This window comes from Dreissena polymorpha, chromosome 4 (assembly GCF_020536995.1).
Source record: "Dreissena polymorpha isolate Duluth1 chromosome 4, UMN_Dpol_1.0, whole genome shotgun sequence".
In the NCBI taxonomy this organism is placed as follows: Eukaryota; Metazoa; Mollusca; class Bivalvia; order Myida; family Dreissenidae; genus Dreissena; species Dreissena polymorpha.
The window spans coordinates 89,949,458-89,976,283 of record NC_068358.1 but is presented as its reverse complement, the minus strand read 5'-3'; the positions used below and the strand labels follow the sequence as shown (position 1 = coordinate 89,976,283).

At 36.8% G+C, this 26,826-nt stretch overlaps 1 protein-coding gene across 1 annotated transcript; it reads left to right on the top strand.

Annotated features, from left to right (window-relative positions):
- The first annotated feature begins 66 nt into the window (after positions 1 to 66).
- Positions 67 to 26,826, top strand: LOC127879341 (60S ribosomal protein L35-like). Its single transcript, XM_052426124.1, has 4 exons — positions 67 to 142; positions 460 to 540; positions 9,200 to 9,261; positions 26,563 to 26,826. Exons 1-4 carry the CDS (start codon positions 140 to 142, stop codon positions 26,792 to 26,794), a joined length of 378 nt encoding a protein of 125 aa, XP_052282084.1. The 5' UTR covers positions 67 to 139; the 3' UTR covers positions 26,795 to 26,826.

Here is a 26,826-nt window from a genome sequence, read left to right as displayed (position 1 = left end):
ACATTAAGCACGCAATATTTTTTTTAATTGCTTAAAAAACAATCGTATTTCGAAATTTCGTCGATATAAATTGACAGCTTTAAATGCGAATTTAAACCCTATTTATCTCCCTTTCTGACTGTCACATCCGCCATTAAACATGGTAAAAAATAATAGTCCACAATAATATCCAACAACATCCATTTATTTGGGTTGTTTTATAATGTGTAATATTGTAAACGTATAGTATATGCAGTTCTTAAAGTGAATGTTGTTTTATTTAACTGTGTTTTTATGCAATTTTACAAACTGTATTCATATTACTATTCATAACATGGGGTTGGTATATCTAAAATGAGAGTAAACACTGTTGTATTAACCCATGGCTTGTAATGTTCCCACCATATTCTTACTTACAAGTTCAGATTTGTGTGTGCTCATTAGAACTGCTGTCAGAACATTACAAATCCATTGTTTTAGGCCACAACTAAAGTAAAGGCGAAGGAACTTCGAGGCAAGAAAAAGGAAGACTTGCAGAAGCAGCTCTTCGATCTGAAGACTGTAAGTTTGTTGTCGAATCAAATGTGTTTGGATTCGTTGTCAGGGTTTAATGTTTTGTAATGCATTAATATTAACTCATGATTTAGTGAACAGGGGTTTTTCTTACTAAGAAAGTGACGCCAATATTCGGCGTCTTCCCCTACAGGGCCCTCAATCTATCAAATCTGCCGCCGAATTTCGGTGGCAGTCCCCCACCTGAAAAGTATATTTTTTTCCCCTTTTGGGGGGAAAAATTCCCCCCCCCCAAAAAAAAAAAAAAAAATTTTTATTTTTTTTTAATAGAAAGATGTGTCTCATGATTATTATATCTCAATTCTATTTCAATTTAATCTTTCAAACATACTAAATTATGAAAAATGCAATGAATATACAGGGTTGTCATTATTAACCGATTGCCAATCGAATTCATCGGTTAAAATCGCCAGAAAATCGGTTGTTTTGCCCGAATCTTAAAAAATGCGATCGGAAGTTTTGATCACGCAAACCGACAATAATTGACGAGGAATAACCGTAGTATAGTAGAGCGAAGCCCGGTCATTCAGTCGGTCCATTAACTCCGCCTAAGAGCTACTGTTTTCAATGAATTTCTCAGCGAGTGGCCAATATTGATTTTTCCAGCTGTCAATCAAATTCTTCTTGGTAAGCACGTAAACCAATCAGCACTCAGGCAGCCGAATACACGCCCGAATACACGCCGACCCCACGTGAAACTGTATCAAATAGCTGTACATTTCACAGATTATTACTTATCGTAGCTCAACGAATGTAGCACTGTAGAGCGTAATTAACTAGTTTTTTAGTGAGAGAAAAGGTTTCCACATATTAAAAAATGCTCTTCGATTTTCTACCAAAATAAAAGATATTAGCGACCTCTGCCCTACGAAGTTGTTATTCAGCATCTAGATATAAAAGTCCACGCTTTCCCCGAGGAAGAATGACGTGACGTTATACATGAAGTCTAATTTTAGCATGCAGGCTTCCTGAAAAGTCCCAAACAGTGCCTGTCAACAGGACAGGCTGATGGAAAAGTAAGCCTGTCCGGACAAAAATTCACCTGACCGAACAGCGTGAGTTTATTACTGAAGAATTTGGTAAAGTTTAACTCATATTTATTGCAATGTGCAGCCTGTGTATAAGTATTGGATGACTATAAATAATTGATTTTGGAACATATAACATCAAATCATTATGTGCTCTTACGCAAATGTAAATCACTGTAATTTTAAAATATGTGATTCATTCAATATAATATGTAATTATGAAGTCAACTTGTACAAAATATACTCTTATATATTCTCCGTACAATATCTTTTACAAAACTATCTGTTTTATATTATCAAAAATAAAAAGATAATGCGATATTACACTGATAAAAGCACATTTCCGTGTTATTGCATGCGTTCTGACGATACATAAAGCAAAACATTTCTTATATATGATGATGACAACTTCAAATTTGACAATTTCGATCATTTGTATAAGCATTTTTTTCATGTGTAGTCTTTTGTTACAACCTTTGTGTTTGGATAGATGGTAATATGTCGGAACAATGAAATTGACGTTTTCGAAAAACAACAAGAAAGGCAGAGTACTCTTAGGAACAAGTAATGCGTTAGTGTTCTTAATGACAAAAAGGCTCAAAACTCACGAAAAGAGTGATTCCAATCGGATGTAATCGTTCTTTTGGCAAGTATTAGACTTTTCGGTATTAAGTCATATTTTGTTTGGCCTGTCATAAGGACCGGCAATATTAGAAACTTCGCCGGACCATAAACAATTTTGCCGGACAAGACCGGAGGTCCGGCCTTTTCAGGAAGCCTGGCAGGATTTTCATCTGTACCTGAAAAACACGAGAAATGTGTCTCTGTTGCTAGAATTTTCTTCATTTTCCGTGAATAATGAAATCTGAAAATGACTTCGGATAACACATTTAAGTATACGCATTTGAAAATACTTCAATTAAATAATGCATTTTGATATACAAATTGCCATAACGCATAATGTAATAAGTAGGTAAATAACGTGTTTTGAGATTGCCAAACTATGCATACATAATTATTATAGGTCTACATGCATGAATGACCTGACAAATTATATCACGATCCGGAATGAAAAGTACTCGGTAAAATCTAAAGAAAGACGCGTTTTAAATCTCAGAAATTCACTTTTACTTTTTCAAACTTTTTTGAAAGGAGGTACACGTAAAAGTTTAGATCGAGTCGTTGATTCCTTGTTACTACTAAATATAAACGGTTCTCAGTGCTCTCAAATCGCGTGTTCACGCATGTTCAATGGGAATTCCCCAATCCCACAATTCAATTTGTATATGCACTTGCGTTAAATGGCGGACGACATTCATCGTCAATATTGGCCATTATTTGGTTTTGAAAAAAAGAAATCTTAATAATACTGGATTATCGGGTAATGGATATGGAACATGCAATGATCTATCAATATAACATGTTTTTACATTGTACAGTATAGTAAAAATGTGAAAAATCTTAAAATTGTCTATTCTTTCTATACCTCATTTTAACTTTTTATGCTCTGAGAATAACAGTTTTTTGTCCCTAAAATGTCTAGAATTCGTTTGCGGTCGGGGGCTTTGCCCCCTGACCCCCCAACCAGGGCCTTGCCCTGGACCTTGACCCCGGCCGAATCGGTTACTATTCCAAAAAAATCCTTTGTTTACAATCATAATGACAACCCTGAATATAGTGCAAACATGTACAAATGTAATAATGAGAGAGTAAGTAAAAAAAATCCCCCAAAAAGGGAAACGCCGCGAAAATTCCCCCTCCTAAGGGCTGCGGACCCCTTCCATCTTCCATGCGGAAGTAGTGTGAGGGCCCTGCCCTGCCCTATCAGAATTTTTTCCCCAAAGAATACAATTTTCCCTCCAAGAATATCATTTTTCCCCAAAACATAATATTTTCCCCTCAAAGAAATGTTTTTTTCCTTTGAGTCGGTCGACACTTATCCAATTTGTACCATGTACACAGATCTCGCTCTCTCTCTCTCTGCCGACGAACACACAAAACTGGGAACCCCCGTGATTCTAAATATAGCAATTAAATTACGTCATGGAAATTTTATCTGGGCAACTAACCATAATAATCACGTGACTATTTCACTGGATTCCGGTCTTGCACGTGTAGGGTATTTCGTCAATAAAGTACCGGAAACCAGTTGAATTTTCATCAGGGTTATGTGAAAGCAAAGATGTAAACGTGAAAAGATTAAAAAATGTCTCACAGTTGGCGTTCATACACGAAAAAAACAACATTCCGCCTCGAAAATACTAAACGCATAGACACATTTTTGTAAGAATAAATCATGGAAAACTATTGAAACCCAGCAGGATTCGAAGGTAATTGACATTGAACATTTTGAAAGTTAAAGTAGACAATAGGCAGCTGCCGCACCATGATTCCATTCTGTGGCAGATCGTCTACCCATTCATCAGGAAACTGAAATCACAAAATTGACATCTTCCCCCGGCCCCAGTACAGAAATACAGCTGAAAACATTTCCCATAATTAAATCTACCCCTGCAACTTTATTTTCCAAGCCAGACGAAACGCAACTAAAACGTGATGGTCGTTTCAATTCTCAAGTATAGTATACCAGGGCTTTCCTTAGACCTCAAATCTTAAGAGTCAATGACTCTTGGGACCAAATTTTCAAGAGTCAAAATCAAATTTGTATGAGTCATAATAATAACGCAGGAGAGTCAATGATATTTTGTACTTAAGGCAAATTACTGAGATATAATATATAAAAAGTAACAAATTTACAAATATCTAAACATTTATTTCTTATATTCCAGTCAATAAAAGAGATAATGCAAACATACATTGTGAGCATAGTGAAATCAATACGATAAAAACACTCGCACTTGTAGTGACATAATATATATCAGGGGTGTCAATTGTCCCAAATTCGAAATACGGAAAATTAAGCAGAGATTCAGAGACCGTAGGATAAATGGAATAGAGAACAGAGCCCCTTGAGCCCTTGCTTTTTGTTATTCTTTATTTTCTTTCTATGTGCAATTTATGGTGAGTACATTGCGAAATTTTATCAATCAGACCATCCGTAACACCGCATGTGTATGCGTCATTCTATAATAAATGTTATAAAGATCGTTAGAATAAATTAAAATCGACAAAATACCATATCCTAAAACGACTGTCCGAAAACAGGTAGATTTAAGTCGTTTGCGAATGAAATAAAATGTGTTTTGTTTGTCTGCAGAAAATGAACGCCAGTAATAAGTAACCTAGCAAATATGCAATTCAGGGATCATATTTTGTTCGGTTTTGTCGGTCCTAGACCGATTGGGGTCATGAAAGACCAATTGAAAATCCCAAAGAGTCGGTCCGATTCTGTTTGCTAAAATTCCCATGTCATGAAATCGATTACGCAGTGAACATGCTAGCATACCCTTATTACATTCTTATCTCGATAAGATGTGATAAACCATACACTGCAGTCTCTAAACCGGTCAGGACCAGTCTATTGCACGTCAGCCGACTAGTACCAGCGTATGACACCAATCAACGAAGATTCGCGCGGTTGTGTATTAGTCAAGCTTGAATAACCCAGTGTCAATATCAATCGATAATTTCACTGGCTTATACCTAGCACACTTATCGGTCCGTAATGTGTGCTCGTCCACGATAAAATCGTTGACAGTTACTTCGGAGATTAAAACCTCGATGTTATCCTCGTGGAAATTGTGCATTTCATGCATGATACAGTCAGTAAACTTTCATATAAACAAAGAAGAAAATCGGATATTCTGCATTAATTGTCGGCGGACCTTATACACTGAAAGCACGCGCTGTGACTAAACAAAACATGCCGATACATTTTCCACCAGCGTAATAATCCGGCAATAAATGAATGAAAGTTGCGGTTTTGATTGACAGAACAGCCGAAAGTTATTTTTATGGGCGGAACTTCACATAAAATAGTACACAAGAAAAATAATATACATTGTATAAATCTTTAGTAAAAATCGTGTTAGAATCGAAATAATTCGTGTACTTTATTGTTTGTTGTTGAATTACCCACGACCGGAAGTTAAGATGCGTGTTTTTGAATCACTCGTGCTTCGCACTCGTGATTTAATCCCTACGCATCTTAACTATCGGCCGTGGTTTATTTAACACAAAACTATAACGTACACGAATTGTTTTTCAACTATTTGGTTTTATTATTGCCAGTAGCCAACCTACGCACAGACATTTGTTAGATTCAATGCATGTGTGTAAGCTATTATCGAGTCGACAATGATTTAAAACATCGGTATAGACTTACACAGATTAATAATATTGACAACGATGAAAAGTCAGATAAAACAGTTACCGAAACAACAATGAAATAGCTAATGATAAAACCAATTGAGAAAACCTCGTATGTTCCGTTTAAAAAAATGCTTAAGGCAATTTAACTTGTACATTATTATACCCTCTTCATGAATGGCAAAATCAATGGTATATATTTTAACGTAATTTGTCATAATTTCGGACAAAAATTTTCGGACACTTTTTCACCGTTTAAATCCGGACCGACTGATGATGCTGGAAAATATGATCCCTGATGCCATTAATATATAATTCAGTTGACATATTTTTTAAGCATGATATTGCAGTGCTTTACTTTGCTAATAGATAATTTATAGTTGGCGGACATTAGCAACGTTCGTAGAATGGTACGGTTTTCGGAAAGGAGCGAAGATGTTTCGTCAGTTACTGCTCGTGTCAGTGCCGCGAAGATGTTTCGTCAGTTACTGCTTGTGTCAGTGCCAGCCGTTTCCATCAAAATACCTCCTTAAACTGACTAATCGGATTTACATTTATCTCAAAATCGACCCTGGACTGCTCAAATCCGGATTTAATTATTTCATGCAGGGGTTTTTTTTACTAAGAAAGTGACGCCGATATTCGGCGTCTTCCCCTTCCAGAATTTTTCCCCTTAAAATACAATTTCCCCACCAAAAATATCATTTTTCACCAAAATATAATATTTTCTCTCAAAGAAATGTTTATTTTTCCTTGGGGCATTCGACAATTATTTAATTTGCACCATGTACAACGAATTCGCGCGCTCTCTCTCCAGACGAACACAACATCTGGGAATCCCAGTTATTCTAAATATAGCTCTTAAATAACGTCATGTAAACTAGGCAACTAATCGTAATAATCATGTGACTATTTTACTGGATACCGGTCTTGCGCGAGATTGGGGTTTCGTCAATTAATTACCGGAAACCAGTCGAATTTTCATCCGGGCTATGTGCAAGCCGAGGTATAAACGTGAAAACAGAAAAAAATGTCTCACAATTAGCGTTCTTACACAAACAAAATAAAACATTCGAACTCGGAAGATACTGAACGCATCGAGGCATTTTTTAAGAAAGAATCATCGAAAACCGTTATAACCCAGCAGGATTCCGAGGTAATCAACATCGAACATTGTGAAAGTGAAAGTAGACAATCGGCAGCTGCCGCTCCTTTCCCTTCCAATACTGTAGCAACTCAAGATCGTCAACCCATTCATCATGAAATTGAAATCACAAAATTGACATCGTTCCCCGGCCCCAGTACAAAAATATAGTTGAAAACATTTCCCATTATTAGATATACACCTGCAACTTTATTAAGGACTTTGACTTTAATACCTGTTAAATGTGTTTAAGAACAAAAAGGACAGAGACAAGTCTCTTTTGATGAGTTATAGACATTGAAATGAACAGTTTTTATTTTTTCCCCTAATATCTCTCTTTCGCACTCTTTGTTTTTCCCCTTTCACCCAGCGTCCAGCGTCTTCCCCTTTCTCTAAAAAAAACCCCTGTCATGTGCCATCTTTACCGAGACGTGCCACAAACACGCCGATTTTCTCTGCCGTCTCAAATGGTCAATTATTACACCTATGTTGTAATCAATTAGCACATGCAGCATCCAAATTTGTCACTTTGCCACACTGTCAGTTACACCAGTTCTATGGTTATTTTAAGCGCCTTTGAACGTGCACTCTTGCATGAAAAGGGCGCTATATAAATCCGGTATAATAATAATAATATTTTTAGCAACTCTGATGCAAAGCCTGTAAATTGACGTTGTAGAAAGTACATATGCCAGCATAACTTTCGCGCGTCTTTGAACGGAGCAAACATGGAAAAAAACAGGGTTGGGTACACTGTATTCAGCATTGGAAACACATTCTGACATATTGTGGAAGTATTTCTCAAAATATTTTGGATATGGATATTATAATTACATATTGGATATTATTAAAACTGACCCGGGTGAGTCCACTCTGTTTAAATGGGTTTAATACATGTCGTTTCTGCAAACAGCTTATAACAAACGCTCAGATAAATAATGGAACGTTGGTACACGCGTCATCGAACCAGCAGTGTTTTAATTGGCCATAACTAGATTTCTCAATGGGCAAAACTCCGCCTACTGGGCGGACTTGTGCTTCAATGATTGGAAACAGGCGATAACGGTTAGCGTCTACCAAAAGATTCTCCGCCCCAAGCCAATTATCGATTACTCTTAACAACTTTTTATCTCTTTAACGCAAGTAGGTACATTCCCCCGGGTCAAATGTGACGAATGACGTAATTTTCTCACGAGTCAAACTAGGGTATTCTGTAATTTTCAAGCGTCAAAACCCGGGAGCTCGGGTCAAAGGAAAGCCCTAGTATACAAATCCCGATACCCATGGCTATATCAGTTAAACTTAACATGAGTTTGTGTGTAAATATTGTGAGCTGTTTGGATCCAGTAGTGACCCAAACATTTCTTATGTCACAACTGGTGCTGTATTAGGGGACAATCCCTCTAGGAGACTTGAAACTCACAATAATAGTGATAGACACTTGGCTTACGTAGAAAAAAAATCCAACTTTCGAAGCCAACGCAGTGTTGTTAAATTGCCAAAAGAACAGAGGCATTCCTCTGTAGATGAGTTATAGACATGCCTATATAGATGAGTGATAGACATTGAAATAAATAGTTTTTATTTTTTCCCCAAATATGTCTCTTTCGCGCACTATTTTTCTCCTTTCACCCAGCGTCCAGCGTCTTCCCCTTTTTCTAGAAAAAAAAAACAGGTGAAATTGGTTCAAGTGTTTGATATAAACGTAAAAGTTTTAAGATTGTGAATGCTTTAGCAGTTATGCTTACAAAGAATTTTCAAAAACATTGATTTTTATGCTAACAAGAGGTCTTGGAATTTAGAGATTATTTAATCTTTAATAGTTCTCAGTGCCATGGAGCAATGGATGTGGTGTCCGCCTAGTTACCGGGATGTCACTGGTTCGATCCCTACTGAGGGAGCGTTCTTTAGATTTCCTGATAGACACCAAGTACTGGTTCTAGGCCCAGGAAACGAACTCGAGAGCGTTTCAAATAAGCCTAAAACTTTCTATGCAATCCAGCTGAAATAAATAAGTTTAAACTACATGTAAACTTAGTTCTCAGTGTTGTTGTTTTTTTCACATTTTTAGCTCATCTATTTTATTTTTTTAATTATGAGCTATTGTCCTCACCTGAGCATTGGTGTCTGGTTAAGTTTTGTGTTTAGGTCCAATTTTCTCATTCATTATTAAAAATTTTACTAATTGCTGTGTTACTTTTGTTAGGAATTGGGTACTGCCCGAGTTGCCAAGGTCACTGGTGGAGCTGCTTCCAAGCTATCAAAAATGTAAGTTCAAGAAAATGAAATATCATTATAAGAATGTTTCCAGAAATTTTAGGCGTTGTAAATATTACAGAAAAAATTTAATGTTTATAAAGTGTTAGAACCATCTAGCATTTCTAGTGTTTGTTTTTTTCAACCATATTAGGGCATAGGGCCAGGTGTCTTATTGATTGAGAAAAATTACTCAAAATGATTTCGATATTATGCCCCCCTTCGAAGAAGAGGGGGTATATTGTTTTGCTCATGTCGGTCCCTCTGTATGTCTGTCCACCAGATGGTTTCCGGATGATAACTCAAGAACGCTTAGGCCTAGGATCATGAAACTTCATAGGTACATTGATTATGACTCGCAGATGACCCCTATTGATTTTGGGGTCAATAGGTCAAAGGTCAAGGTCACAGTGACCCAAAATAGTAAAATGGTATCCGGATGATAACTCAAGTAAGCTTATGCCTAGGATCATGAAACTTCATAGAAACATTGATCATGACTTGCAGATGACCCCTATTGATTTTCAGGTCACTAGGCCAAAGGTCAAGGTCACAGTGACGCGAAATAGTAAAATGGTTTCTGGATGATAACTCAAGAACGCTTATGCCTAGGATCATGAAACTTCATAGGGACATTGATCATGACCACAGGTGGAAGTAACGGACCCAGGATAGTATTTTTCATATATATATTTTTAGGAGCCCAATATATTCAAATAAATATATAAAATCATGTTTAATGAGAAAAAAATTTAGACAAAGAGCCATGAAAAAAAATCCCCACCCTCTGATATTGAAATCATAACAAGGTCATTAACTAGAATTTATCATAGACCTGTCTTCGCGGGCCGCAAAAATGTCAAAAGTAGCTTTAATCAAAAGCATCCATTGATCCTCCTATGGGCTATTGGACAACCTTTCAGAAAAAGGTCACTTTAAAAAAATCTGTCCAGCCGTTAACTCACAGTCGGTCGAAAACTGAGCAATATTTCGAGTCCGTTTGTCAACCCGAATAAATCTTCTACAGACTTTCAAACAATATTTTTGAGTTTTTGGCCCCTTAATCGATAGCTTGCGTCCTATTCCTTTAAAACAACGAGGAGTGTCAAATAATGCATGCATATGCAACCACTTACCCCTCAAAACTTATTCCAATACAATCAGAATGATAAGTATTTTTTATTTATTTACATTTATTAAAACATCGTTGTTGTTGTTGATTGGATATTTATGTGCCTGGCTCTGTCAGTGTAATTCACTGCTAAGCCGGGTTCAAGAGCGATGGCTACTTTCGTTTTCAAGTAAATCAAATTTAGACTTAAAACAGTTGTTGCAAAGAAAATATAAACTTTTGGAATTAGTTTTTATGGGTAAGTGGTTGCATATGCATGCATTATTTGACACGCTTCGTTGTTTCAAAGGAATAGGACGCGAGCTATCGATTAAGGGGCAAAAACTCAAAAATATTTGTTTGAAAGTCTGTAGAAGATTTATTCGGGTTGACAAACGGACTCGAAATATTGCTCGGTTTTCGACCGACTGTGAGTTAACGGCTGGACAGATTTTTTTAAAGTGAACTTTTTTTGAAAGGTTGTCCAATAGCCCATAGGAGGATCAATGGATGCTTTTGATTAAAGCTACTTTTGACATTTTTGCGGCCCGCGAAGACAGGTCTATGATAAATTCTAGTTAATGACCTTGTTATGATTCCAATATCAGAGGATGGGGATTTTTTTTTCATGGCTCTTTGTCAATTTTTTTCTCATTAAACATGATTTTATATATTTATTTGAATATATTGGGCTCCTAAAAATATATATATGAAAAATACTATCCTGGGTACATTACTTCCACCTGTGATCATGACTTGCAGATGACCTCTATTGATTTTCAGGTCAAAGGTCAAGGTCACGGTGACCCGAAATAGTAAAATGGTTTCTTGATGATAACTCAAGAACGCTTATGCCTAGGATCATGAAACTTCATAGGAAAATTGATCATGACTCGCAGATGACCCCTATTGATTTTCAGGTCACTAGGTCAAAGGTCAAGGTCACGGTGACTCAACTTAGAAAAATGGTTTCCGGATGATAAATCAAGAATGCTTACTCCTAGGATCATGAATCTTCATAGGTAAATTGATCATGACTCTCAGATGACCCCTATTGATTTTCAGGTCACTAGGTCAAAGGTCAAGGTCACAGTGCCAAAAAACGTATTCACACAATGACTGCCACTACAGCTGACAGCCAATATGGGGGGCATGCATGTTTTACAAACAGCCCTTGTTTTTACTAAGTTTCAACTTATTTTTATGTCCCCCACTATAATAGTGGAGGACATATTGTTTTTGCCCTGTCTGTCTGTTGGTCCGTTGGTCTGTCTGTCTGTTTGCGCCAACTTTAACATTTTGCAATAACTTTTGCTATATTGAAGATAGCAACTTGATATTTGGCATGCATGTGTATCTCATGGAGCTGCACATTTGGAGTGGTGAAAGGTCAAGGTTATCCTTCAAGGTCAGAGGTTAAATATATGTGGCCCAAATCGCTTATTTTATAAATACTTTTGCAATATTGAAGATAGCAACTTGATATTTGGCATGCATGTGCATCTCATGGAGCTGCACATTTTGAGTGGTGAAAGGCTAAGGTCAAGGTCATCCTTCAAGGTCAGAGGTCAAATATATGTGGCCCAAATCGCTTATTTTATGAATACATTTGCAATATTGAAGATAGCAACTTGATATTTGGCATGCATGTGTATCTCATGGAGCTGCACATTTTGAGTGGTGAAAGGTCAAGGTCATCCTTCACAAGGTCAAGGTCATCCTTCAAGGTCAAACATCATATAGGGGGACATTGTGTTTCACAAACACATCTTGTTAGCTCATCTATTTTTTTGAAAAAAAAAATGAGCTATTGTCATCACCTTGGCGTTGGCTTCGGCGTCCGGTTAAGTTTTGCGTTTAGGTCCACTTTTCTCAGAAAGTATCAATGCTATTGCATTCAAACTTGGTACACTTACTAACTATCATAAAGGGGACTGGGCAGGCAAAGTTAGATAACTCTGGCGTGCATTTTGACAGAATTATGTGCCCTTGTTATACTTAGAAAATTGAAAATTTTGGGTAAGTTTTGCGTTTAGGTCCACTTTTCTCAGAAAGTATCAATGCTATGGCATTCAAACATGGTACACTTACTTAATATCATGAGGGGACTGGGCAGGCAAAGTTAGATAACTCTGGCATGCATTTTGACAGAATTATGTGCCCTTTTTATACTTAGAAAATTGAAAATTTGGTTAAGTTTTGTGTTTAGGTCCATTTTTAGCTCACCTGTTTGCTCAGGTGAGCTTTTATGAGCGGTCTTTGTCCGTCGTATGTCCGTCCGTCCATTAACATTTGCTAGTAAACACTCTAGAGGCAACATTTCTTGTCCCATCTTCATGAAACTTGGTCAGAAGCTTTTTCCCAATGAAATCTCGGCCGAGTTCGAAACTGGGTTGTGCCGGGTCAAAAACTAGGTCATTAGGTCAAAAAAAAGAAAAACCTTGTAACCACTGTAGAAGTCACATTTCATGCCCAATCTTCATGTAACTTTGTCAAAATGTTTGTCTTAATGATATCTTGGTTGAGTTTAAAAGTGGTTCCGATCCGTTGAAAAACATGGCGGCCAGTGGGCGGGGCAGTTTTCCTTATTTGGCTATACAGAAACCTTGTAAACACTCTAGAAGTCACAATTTTTGCCCAATCATCATGAAAGTTGGTCAAAACATTGGTTCAATTGATGTTTCAGACGAGTTCGAGATCAGTGAAAAAACATGGTCGCCAGTGGGCGGGGCATTTTTCTCTATATGTATATTGTGGCAGTTTTCCCTATTTGGCTATAGAGAAACCTTGTAAACACTCTAGAAGTCACAATTTTTGCCCAATCATCATGAAAGTTGTTCAAAACATTGGTTTTATTGATATCTCGGACAAGTTTGAAAATGGTCGGGATCGGTGAAAAAACATGGCCGCCAGTGGGCGGGGCATTTTTCTCTATATGTATATAGTGAAAACATGTGAACACAGTAGAAGTCACATTTTTGGCCCAATTTTCATGAAATTTGCTCAGAACATTTGTTTCCTTGATACGAGAGTCGAGTTCAAAAAGGGTTCCGGTCAGTTGCATAACATGGCTGCTGGGAGGGCCAAGGATCATGAAACTTCATAGGTACATTGATCATGACTCACAGATGACCCCTATTGATTTTCAGGTCACTAAGTCACGGGTCAAGGTCACGATGACCGGAAATAGTAAAATGGTTTCCGGATTATAACTCAAGAACGCTTATGCCTAGGATCATGAAACTTCATAGATACATTGATCATGACTTGCAGATGACCCCTATTGATTTTCAGTTAACTAGGTCAAAGGTCAAGGTCACGGTGACCCAAAGCAGTATGGTTTCCGGATGATAACTCAAGAATGCTTAGGCCTACGATCATGAAACTTCATAGGTACATTGAACATAACTTGAAGATGACCCCTATTGATTTTCAGGTCACTAGGTTAAAGGTCAAGGTCACGATGACCCGAAATAGTAAAATGGTTTCCGGATGATAACTCAAGAACGCTTAGGCCTAGGATCATGAAACTTCATAGGTACATTGATCATGACTCGCAGATGACCCCTATTGATTTTCAGGTCAATTTTTCAAAGGTCAAGGTCACGGTGACCCAAAATAGTAAAATGGTTTCCAGATGATAACTCAAGAACGCTTATGCCTAGGATCATGAATTTCATAGGTACATTGATCATGACTCGAAGATGACCCCTATTGATTTTCAGGTCACTAATTCAAAGGTCACGGTGACTTGAAATAGTAAAATGGTTTCTGGATGATAACTCAAGAACGCTTATGCAGGGCTTTCCACAGGGCATTTAACGATCCCTCGCCGGGGCGCTTGTATTTCGAAATCAGAGTCCCCGGGGCGCTTGAAATTTTCCGATCAGTGTATTTTTCAGTAAAAGAAAGTGGAGATTGTCAAACAAAATCAAGGTTTCTCTATCAGTGTATCAATATTCCCTGTTAAAAAGAGAACTCGGTTCCTACTTTCACAAGTAATTGCCATAAACACCACATGTGGTAATGGATAATCCACTGATAAGACGCTCGTATCGATTGTTATAGCCACATTACACAGTCATTTAAGTGCTGACAAGGACGTATCAGGTAACTTTCCAGTCGTCAAACTGTGATGTTCATCGTCCAAACGGTTACACGAATGCTTATTAGGGCGCAGTTAACTATCGACCATTATTTTTGATTGACGTCGGGCACGAAGTAAGAGTTTATCGCAGCTTGATTTGCAAGAAGTTAAACCATTTACGTAATATAAAACCGGTTACTAGTACAGTACAGTCCATTAAAGACGGTTTCGGTCATCATCATCACACCTTTTTACTGTAAACAAGTGTTACCTATGACTCATGATTAGTACAAGAAATTAATTGCAAGTATTAAACAATTAATTACTTATAGCGAGTAAGTTGTGCAAATAACTCCCGGTTACAACTATGCAATAACAATTTTATTCTAGTACATGTATATTTCATCATGTCCATTTATAGAACTGATTCACCTCGTTTTTTCTGCCATTTATTCGACATGCAATGCACTTTAACACATTTTCGTTGAATTAATTACGCACACTTGTAAATGTTTCGTCCGATAATAGATACTTAGAAGACTGATGATGGCAACCGGCCGTAATCCTCGTGGACAACGTGAATTTCATGCATAATTCCGTCAAAACATTTATTCGACTCGTAAAGTGTTTAAACAAACTATCGTTGATTTCATAACCCAACTGTTAATATTTGTTGAAATCTCAAATGGGAATAATTAAATTTGTAATCCGAAACCCATTCCCGTAAGTAGATGTTAACGCGTTTTTAATCCGAAACGCACTTCCGAATGTAAATGTTACAGCAACGTTAAAATATTCTTGCTTTAAATTAGCAGTGCAAATGTACTTTGTGTCGAATCTTTTTCTCAATTAAAAAGAGCGCGAAAATTATGCAGCATGTACAACGCCGCGCCATGTGTATTGTGCATGTATTTAGCATTTAACAAGCACACAACACGTCAGTGGATTGACGCATGTTCAGAGGCAATATTTCATCAAATCTATAAATAGTCACTTAAAATTTATTTGATACTATAGAAAAATTACAAGGTTTGTGTTCAAGAAATAATTCGAGAGCTTTTATCGTAAATATTTACCAGAAAGTAATTTACAAAAACGGGATTATCGGGTAATTAATAGAAACTTGAAAAGAAGTAAGTATACAGTAATAGAGTCGGGTTTAAACGGATGTATTGGGGAATCGTTTGAGTCGGGATTTTACTATCTGTGCGGGAAAGTTTTAAAACAAACAATATTAAAAAAAAGTGAATTGACACGTAAAATTAAAAAAAAATCAACGTCGCACTGTTATGCCTAGGATCATGAAACAACGATCATGACTCACAGATGACCCCTATTTATTTTCAGGTCACTAGTAGGTCAAAGGTCAAGGTCACAGTGACCTGAAATAGTAAAATGGTTTCTGGATAACTCAAGAACGCTTATGCCTAGGTTCATGAAACTTCATAGGTATATTGATCATGACTCGCAGATGACCCCAATTGCAGACCTGTTTACTTCTACAGATTCGCCGTAGTTACTACGGATTATTTGGCTGAACTACGCACAACGGATTTGTACTGAAAAACTACGGATCCATCGATCAAAATGGTCAAATTTCAGTTTTTAATCTTACTTTCGCTTATTTTCGGTCTTAACGGTTAATTTATCAATCATAATCATTTTGGCGCTTGCGTAGTAAAAAACGTTGAAATTCAAGCCTCCCGGGGAACAAGTGCTGATCGAGCTTGTTGAGTCGTCACTAAACGACAACTGACTTGCGTATTGGTTCGCAAATTTAGCCGAATATATACGATTTTACGTTGCTATCCAGTATACAATTCTCTCTATTGCGGAGAATACCGACGATAGTCGATGTATCGGGAATGAGCACGCCTGTTTTTACACACGTCCAAGATGGCGGCAAGCAGACGAGAAATTGCGATTAACGGCAAAAATAATAAATACCATTCAAATTAACATTGGATATCATATGGTCATTATGGAATAATGTAATGCGTGTGTCAATTAACGCAACATACTACGTTTGAGATTTAAAAAAACAAAAACAAATATTTATCGGAAATCTGCACAGTGAATGTGCGTCACAGAAACGAGTGTTGGAAAATTGGAGTTTAGTCTACTCACGAAGTTAAAGCATATATTATAATAAGATGAGTATCGTTCGAAAATGGAAAGAGACAAACATGATTTGATTTATATGTTAGTGGATCTGTGTATAATCAGATTTATATGCATATTCTGCTTTATTATGTTTGTTACGCTGTACAGTTTAATGAAATAGCATTGAACTGAGGTTGTCAAGTGCAAGATATTGAAAGGTAAACAAATAAAATATATTATTTTAACTCCATTTAATACATCATTAACACAACAAGAACACTAAAGGATGTTTGTCAATATTTGTTTATGTTTTCCCCTTATGATATTTAATTTTTTTAAATACTGAAATAAATTAATAGCTACTCTTAAAGAGCTAATGATCAAATGGTGTATTTAAGAATCTATAGATTATTGCAAGGTTAATATGCATGTGGATGGATATTAACTAAATATTGTCTTCATTGTAAGAAGACATTGAAGCAGCACTTTACAATATAAAATGCTGTCAAACATGCACTTAAAAGCAATTTTAAATCTGTTACTTATAATCATATGTATAATGCTTAATGTCTCCCAATTTCATGGTTTATCGCGCTATTTTTTCCAATTTCATGGTTTATCGCGCTAATTTTCCCAATCCAAATGGCACAGGCTGTAACAAATATTTAACAGGCTGTCAAGCGGTCATACTTTTTCCTACTTTTTCCTACTATTTCCTACTTTTTCATCAGGATCCTACTTTTTCCTATTTTTTTACCAAATCTTCCTACTATTCCTACTTTTTCATTTTCAATGGAGAATTTTTTTTTTTTTAAGAGTTTATTTAGTAAACTTGCAGGATAAATGATTCTATGGCATGACTGTATCCCTGTTAATGTGCATTCATCTAGATGAGACCTGACAACCCATGCTGACTGTCTGCTAGCACCTCTTCAGGAGCATAAATATTTATTTCTTATGTAACTTTTAAAATTATTGACAAGTTTTTTTGAAGTAACAATAGTGCCTTGCTTACTTCCTTAGCATTTGTACACTGCAGACTTCACTACCTTACACAGTTCCCAGTGATGCAAGAGCATTGTTTATTCCAGTTTTATTTTGTTTCCATTGACAACAATTTGACCAAACCTTATGCATGTTTACATGATATTGCTGTTTGGAATGTAGAGATATAGAGATACATGTATTGTATGAGTGGTTATGTAATATGGAATTTATTACACAAGTTATTGGAAAAAGATAAAACTGATGCTTTGCAGAGTTTTCATCATTTACAAATATAATGTAATAAATTCTGTATTACATGTGTACATGACAACGGATATGATGTTCTATTGATATCATAGGTACATCATGCTAAGTAATTAAAGATAAATGCACAGAGCCTAAACGCCCTGATACATTTTTATGCTCCCGTTAGGGTGGCATATGGCAGTTGTACTGTCAGTCCTTCTGTTTGTCTGTCTGTGTGTCCGTCCGAAAACTTTAATATGGGCCATAACTTTTGCAATATTGAAGATAGCAACTTGATATTTGGCATGCTTAAGGATATAACATGCACAATATATTACCATTTCGATACACAGAAGACCTCTAACCACTTACTTGATGATACACCAAAATGAACAGCATCTAATTACATGTATACTTCTTTAACAGGGTAGCTTTGCTTGAAACTTAATTATCATAGATACACTAAGTGCTAAAATGCCTAGTGGGAAAACAAAGTTTAACCCTTCATGGATGGAGAAGTGGGACAACAGTGAAAAAACACTTGGATCGTGGTGCAAGAAAGATACTGGCAATGAGTTTGCAAGATATTGTACTGTCTGAATGAAGTCCATCTTTTAGTTATTCTGGTGCTAATTAATTGATAAGTCATGCAGATGGATAAAAACACAAGGAAAACATGAAATACATGCATGATAATTCACAAAAGCGTTTGTTTGGAAGTGCCCCAAAGCCAAGCAGCTCTCAGGGTGGTGGGGATAAATCTATCTGTATGCAAGTACATTCATCACATAAGGAACAGGTACAAAAGGCTGAAATCTTTTGGGGCCTTAAGGTAGCTTCAAGTGGGTATCCATACAGAACATGTGATGGCACTCCTGCTCTGTTTCAAGCTATGTTTCCTGGACCTGTGTCTAAAAAATTAGTATTATGTATTCCTACTTTTGAGGGAAAAGTTCCTACTTTTTCCTACTTTTTTCCTACTTTTCTTGCAAAAGTAGTTCCTATATTTTCCTACTTTTTGAAAAAAGGTTACTTGACAGCCTGAAATAAAAGCAAAAAAAAATTACTTTACAGATTTTATTATTAGCAAGTAAATTCATCTAATGCTTTATGTACCGTTAAACTGATATGTGACCCAGTCATGGTGTTTTAATGCTCAAAATGATTGAAAAGTTTAAAACTACTGACAACAACCCCAAACTACTGAGAGATGCCCTCCATACTACTGAGAAGCAATCGGTAGGGTAAACAGGTCTGCAATTGATTATCAGGTCACTAGGTCAAAGGTCAAGGTCACAGTGCCAAAAAACGTTTTCACACAATGGCTGTCAAGGTCACGGTGACTCAACTTAGAAAAATGGTTTCCGGATGATAACTCAAGAATGCTTACGCCTAGGATCATGAAACTTCATAGGTACATTTATCATGAATCACAGATGAAATAATGATGAAATTTGACCAGGATATTTGTCTGGACAATATCTAGGTTAAGTTTGACATTTGGTAAAGATTGAATGAACCGACTCCTCTCAGGTGAGCGAACTAGGGCCATCTTGGCCCTCTTGTATTCCTTAAGTATCAAAGCTATTGCTTTCATACTTGCAACACTTACTATCATAAGGGGACTGTGCAGGCAAAGTAATGTAACTCTGACTGGCATTTTGACAGAATTATGTTCCCTTTTTATACTTAGAAACTTGAAAATTTGGTTAAGTTTTGTGTTTAGATCCACTTTTTTCCTAAAGTATCAAAGCTATTGCTTTCATACTTGCAACACTTACTAACTATCGTAAGGGGACTGTGCAGGCAAAGTTATGTAACTGACTGGCATTTTGACGGAATTATGGGCCCTTTATACTTACAAATTTGGTTAAATTTTGTGTTTTGGTCCACTTTACCCCAAAAGTATCATAGATATTGCTTTCATACTTGGAACACTCGCATGCTATCATAAGGGGACAGTAAAGGACAAGTTGCATAACTCTGGTTGTCATATTTACAGAATTATGGCCCTTTTTTTACTAAGTAACTTTGAATATATGGTTACATTTTGTGTTTAGATCCACTTTACTTCTATAGTATCAAGGCTATTGCTTTTAAACTTCAAATACTTTCATGCTATCATGAGGGTACTGTACCTGGCAAGTTGAATTTTACCTAGACCTTTGAATGACCTTGACTCTCAAGGTCAAATTATTAAATTTTGCTAAAATTGCCATTACTTCTTTATTTATGATTAGATTTGATTGATACTTTGACAAAACAACTCTTAAAACCCCCCCCCCCACCCCCCCCCCCCCCCCCCCGAATCCCCCGCCCCTCACACTTACCCCCCACCCATCCCCCACCCCCAAAAATAATTTTTATGCCCCGGTAGGTTAGCATATAGCAGTTGAACTGTCCGTCAGTATGTCAGTCAGTCCGTCCGTCCGTCCGAAACAAACTTTAACATTGGCCATAACTTTTTCACTTTTGAAGATAGCAACTTGATATTTGGCATGCATGTGTTTCTCATGGAGCTGAACATTTTGAGTGGTGAAAGGTCAAATGTCAAATATATGGCGTCTGTCTGTCCGAAAACTTTAACATTGGCCATAACTTTTTTAATATTGAAGATAGCAACTTGATATTTGGCATGCATGTGTATCTCCTGAAGCTGCACATTTTGAGTGGTGGAAGTGCAAGGTCAAGGTCATCCTTCAAGGTAAAAAAAATATTAAATAATTCAAAGCGGTGTTCTCATGAAGCTGCACATTTTGAGTGGTGGAAGTTCAAGGTCAAGGTCATCCTTAAAGGTCAAAGGTAAAATAAAAATTAAAAAATTTCAAAGCGGTGTTCTCATGAAGCTGCACATTTTGAGTGGTGGAAGGTCAAGGTCATTCTTCAAGGTCAAGGTCATCCTTCAAGGTAAAAAAATAATAATTCAAAGTGGCGTTATCATGAAGCTGCACATTTTGAGTGGTGGAAGTTCAAGGTCAAGGTCAAAGGTGGAAAAAAAGCATTTTTTTTTTTCAAAGCGGCGCAATAGGGGGCATTGTGTTTCTGACAAACACGTCTTGTTTTTTTTTTTCAAACCCTGTTAAAAAAAACACAAATATTTATTTTTATTATTTTATTTTTTAAAATACCGTCCAACCATCCCACCCAAGAATCACCCCCCCCCCCCCCCCCCCCCCCCTAAAAAAAAAATATTTTTTTTTTTTGCATTTTTGGAAGAAAATGTAATAAATGACCACACACCCACACTATACACCCCTCTCCACTCCACCCCCCCCTCCTTTGTGATTGAAATTGAGATAGGTCCCTACACTTTTAAAAAGAAAAATAGATGAGCGGTCTGCACCCGCAAGGCGGTTCTCTTGTATTCATATTTTTTCATAAATTATTTTGATGGAATTTTTACCTCCCAGATTTTTTATGCTCCCCCCAAAAAAATTGGGTGAGCATATAGTCGCCGCTTTGTCTGTCCGTGCGTGTGTCTGTCCGTGCACAATTTTTGTCCGGGCTATTTCTCAGCAATTAATGACCGGAATTCAATTAAACTTAATGGGAAGCTTCACTACCAAGAGATGTGCATATTATCAGCCGGTTCTGGTCGTATGATTTTTCACAGAGTTATGGCCCTTTGAAATTTTCTATAAACTGTACATACATGTATAGTGTAATTCTTGTCCCCCCAACTACTGACTGGAATTCAATGAAGCTTTATGGGAAGCTTAATAACTACCTTGAGGAGATGTGCATGTTATTTGTGGGTTCTGGTTAGATTATTTATTTAGAGAGTTATGGCCCTTTGAAATTTTTAAGTGGCTAAACCATCCATCGTATTATTTTGTCCAAAGTTATGCCCGTCGTTTTCTTTTATCTGAATATCTAGTGCAATATTGTGACAAAAAGAACCTTTGGGGAGCATCACCCGTCTCCAACGGTCTCTTGTTGCATTTGGCAATGCGTGTCAGTACCTATGCCATGCCTAAATTTGAACATTAAACACTGCTTTGTCAAGTGTTCAAAATAATTGTTATCATCAAGGAAACCAACTCTCAATGCAATTGTAATGGGTGAAACTTCATGTACATACCTAAATTTCAAAGAGACCCAATTTCTTTTCCCTAGCCCTAGGCCGTGAGGCTTAGTGGTTAGATGAAGACTATGTAGTGGTGTTCAAATTCACAGTAGTCACAATATTATAATACCGTAAATGCTTCCTTTGCCACAAATGATGTAAAATGTCTCTGACAGTTCATGAAGATTCATTACATTTTGGATCGATAGGACTGATGTGGCAAACAAACCCGGGTAGTTTTGAATAAGGGAACAACACATGATCACCCTGGCAACCACTTCATCATTATAATTAATGATCTCTTATTTTCCCAAAGTGAGGCATTTTGTTAATTCACTGTTGCGTCAGTCAGTGGGCCATCACTTTTTGGTTTTCACTCTCTAAAATGTTTTTATTAGCAAAAATGGAATCTAAGTTGAATAACCATATAAAGCTCCTTTAATTACCGGTAGGCATTTTGGAGATATAACCCTTGATATTACCAAGATATGGCTTTTAGATGTTTTCAGGTCTTTAGCTTAATTAGCTTTAATTTTATACTAGTACAATATCAATATGTCATATAGCATCAGACACTTTGAAGTGTGTAATAGCCTTTTTGGAACTAAAAGGTCAATAATACGTTTAGTCAAAGGTCACATTTGACTATAAAATTAATGGTTTGAAAATTCCTGTGTCTCCCACAACTTTGCGATATAGTGATCGATTTTAAAATAACTTTATATATATATATAAATGCAAACCATTATAAGACCTCATCACAACTGTCATTAACTCTCTTTTAAATAGACACTAGAATTTTTTATGCTCTCCACAAATTTTGAGGGGGGGGGGGGGGGAGCATATAGTCGCCACTTCGTCTGTATGTGCGTCCCTCCGTGCACAATTTTTGTCCGGGCTATTTCTCAGCAATTAATGACCGGAATTCAATTAAACTTAATAGGAAGCTTCACTACCAAGAGATGTGCATATTATCAGCCGGTTCTGGTCGGATGATTTTTCACAGAGTTATTGCCCTTTTAAATTTTCTATAAACTGTACATATAGTGCAATTCTTGTCCCCCCCAACTACTGACTGGAATTCAATGAAGCCAGTGTTTTTCTTTCAATGAAATATTCGTCGTTATTCAGCCCCATTCCCCCATCTCTAGAGTATATATTTTCACCCCAAATATTTTTTTAATTTCCCTCTTTGAAGTGTAATTCAATTCTAACCAATACCACATTTAAATATGTCGTTCGTTACGAATTTATTTACTATAATTTTGCTGAAGCCGCATCTTCGTGTTTACTTTCTTTTAGCCTTTACTCCTTTACCGCAAGCCGTAAGTAGTTCACTATCATGACTTTCGCTTTACAACATCTACCGTAAACCATAGGTATTCCACCATGTTGCACAACAGCAGAAAAGCCAAGAAATGTTGATCTTTGAACATGAACATAACATGTTAATGAAAGAGTTGGAATAATGTTTTTCTCTCTATGTATGGTGAATTATAGTGTTAAAACTTGATTTTGTACTGTTACTTGCTAAGCATTGAAATTTCCCCTTTTAACGCGCAAATCCCCCCCCCCCCCCCCCTCCCCAGGGGACACGACCCCTTTCCCCCAAAACTGAAAAAAAAACACTGGGAGCTTAATGGGAAGCTTAACTACCTTGAAGAGATGCGCATGTTATTTGTGGGTTCTGGTTAGATGATTTATTTAAAGAGTTATGGCTCTTTGAAATTTTTAAGTTGCTACACCATCCATCGTAATATTTTGTCCAAAGTTATGCCCCTCAAGACGTTTCCTTTTATCTGAATATGTAGTGCAATATTGTGACCAAAAAAACTTTGGGGAGCATCACCCGTCTCCGACGGTTTCTTGTTTAAATAAAATGTTACAATTGAATTTGAAAGACGGATTACCAAGTAGAAATGTGATTTTCAGTTTTTATGCTCCCCCAAAATTATTTTTGGGGGAGCATATAGTCGCCGCTTCGTTTGTCTGTTCATGTGTCCGTCTGTGCACAATTTTTGTCCGAGCTATTTCTCAGCAACTAATGACCAGAATTCAATGAAACTTTATGGGAAGCTTCACTACCAAGAGGAGATGTGCATATTATCAGCGGGTTCTGGTCAAATGATTTTTCACAGAGTTATGGCCCTTTGAAATTTTCCATTAACATCAATATGTAGTGCAATATTGTGACAAAAAAAAACTTTGGGGAGCATCACCCATCTCCGACGGTTTCTTGTTTTGTCCATGTTTTAAAAACTGCAACATATAATTCTTGAAAAACTGATTTTTAGCTCTGCTGTTTTCGAAGAAAACCCGAGGTTTTGTCAAAGTCAGCTCGTGGTCCAGCGTCTGCCGTCCGCATCGTGCTAAAACCTTGACATTTGTCTCTAAAATCAAAGTGCTTCCACATACAACTTTGAAACTTCATATGTAGATGCACCTTGATGAGTTCTTCACGCCACACCCATTTTTGGGTCATTAGGTCAAAGGTCAAGGTCACTGTCATAGAAAAAAAAATCTGACAATATTCAATTTATAAGCTCGGCTGTTTTAGGAGAAAACCTGAGGTATTGTCATAGCCAGCTCGTTTTCGTGTCGTCCGCCGGCGTCGTGCTAAAACCTTGACATTTTGCTCTACAATCAAAGTGCTTCCACCTACAACTTTGAAACTTTATATGTAGATGCACCTTATTGAGTTGTACAAGTCACACCCATTTTTGGGTCACTAAGTCCAAGGTCAAGGTCACTGTGACCTCTTAAAAAAAAATATTTTAAAAAATCTGACAAGTTTTCGCAGCCTAGTGTGGCACCCGTTATGCTGTGCTCTTGTTCAAAACTGCACCCGCAGCCGAGCGTTGGCACCCGTTATGCGGTGCTCTTGTTTACTTTTGCAAGTGTAAAATTCCATCCCTTGATATGATAAGGAAACAAAAACCAATAGAGCCATTTAACTACATGTTCATTTGTAATGACAGTCTGTAAAATTAATCCATCGCCTGATTGCCAATGCGATGAAATCTCGGCTCTGTGGATAGAAAAATTGAATATCGATCGCCTGAATTGCGATGAAAAAAAAACAGAGAAAATAAACCAACAAATAATCAATTTACACATTTCAGGTGTAAATTCTTAGTGACACCGCTTGGTTACTTCCTTAAGTTTTCTATCATTAGTGATCTCCCTTAGATGTTATAGAGAGTGTAAAGTCTGGCTTGCGTATTTAAAATGTGGTATTACTTTTGGTAAACTGAACTTTCATTCTACGCCGATAAATGAAATAATAGTGCGAGGGTTTTTATAAATTAAATAAAACATTTGAATGTGTCTGGCTATGAAGACAAAAAAGTTAGTTTTGCAGACTGGTAATGACACATGTTACACTTGAGGGAAGTAAAGACATTAAGTGATCAAAACCTGAAAGCATCATGCCATTAGTAACCTCTGATAAGAGGGGTGTATATTTGACCTGCAAAGTCTTTATGTAAATACAAATTTTGGGCTAACTTGTAGGAAGTATATAGTCCCAAAATGTTGTATTTTGAACTTTTTTGGAGGGAGGGTGGATAGCATATAGAATGGGGTGTATATGACTTAAAAGGACAGATGGTTCATCTCTGGTCATTATTATTGAATCAGTAGGAATTTTTATGCCCCCCAAGTAGGGTGGCATTTAGCATTTGAACTGTCTTTCTGTCCATCAGTCCGTCTGAAAACTTCACATTTGCCATAACTTTCGCAATATTGAAGATAGCAACTTGATATTTGGCATGCATGCGTATCTTATGGAGCTGCACATTTCAAGTGGTGAAAGGTAAAGGTCATCCCTCAAGGTCAAAAGTAAAAAAATACAATCCAAGGGAAGTAACAAGCTTTAAAAGGGAGATAATTTCTAAAAAGTCAAGGTCACTCAAGGTCAAAAGTAAAAAAATACAATCCAAGGGAAGTTATAAGCTTCAAAAGGGAGATAATTTCTAAACCTGCCAAATGATATATTGCAATTTTATTTTAAAGCGGCGCAATAGGGTGCGTTGTGTTTCTGACAAACACATCTCTTGTTATGACATTAATTAGCTTTAAGATGTGGTATGGTAATAATTAACCTTTACAAAAAATGTTGGTGCTAAGGTTTTAAGAAATGTAACTTAATATTTCTTATAATCATAATAAATAATTAGGATTAACTGACCATATACAATTATATATACCAAAGATTTCATGGTGTATGTAGTGAAATTTAGTTTAATTAAATATTCACAATTCTATGTTTCTGTTTTGCCACAAATGATGCAAACTTTATCTGAAATTTCATGAAGATTTGTTTCATTTTGGATCGATAGGACTGATGTGGCAAACAGAGATGATTTTTAAGGTAGACAAACAAGACTAGTAGTCAACAATAATTTAAACACTACAAACCATATAAAGGCATCCTTTTGCCGTATCTTGAATTCTTTACCTTTACAGCAATATTGTTTTCATGTTCAAATGCCATAGCAAATATTAAATGCATGTCTGTTTTTGATATGTTCTCAAGAACAGTCTCTGAAATCCTCTATTGAAATTAATTTATGGCAAGGCGAAGCAAATAAAATATGGTCCATATACTACTCACTGATCATAATGTTCAAAGGCAATAAAAACAACTATATTATTCTGTGTTGCTTCAATGCTTTTCCTACACCAGACAAGCCATGTTCGTGTTTATTTCAGCCGAGTGCTGCGCAAGTCTATCGCCCGAGTCCTGACAGTGATCCACCAGACCCAGAAGGAGAACCTCCGTAAATACTACAGGGACAAGCGCCACAAGCCCAAGGACCTCCGCCCCAAGAAGACGCGCGCTTTGAGGCGTGCCCTCAACCCGTTCCAGTTGTCACTTAAGACTGCTAAACAGCAGAGAAAAGAACGTCTGTACCCTATGAGGAAGTTTGCTGTCAAAGCGTAATTGTGTCTTGCATTAAAGAGAAAAAAATACAA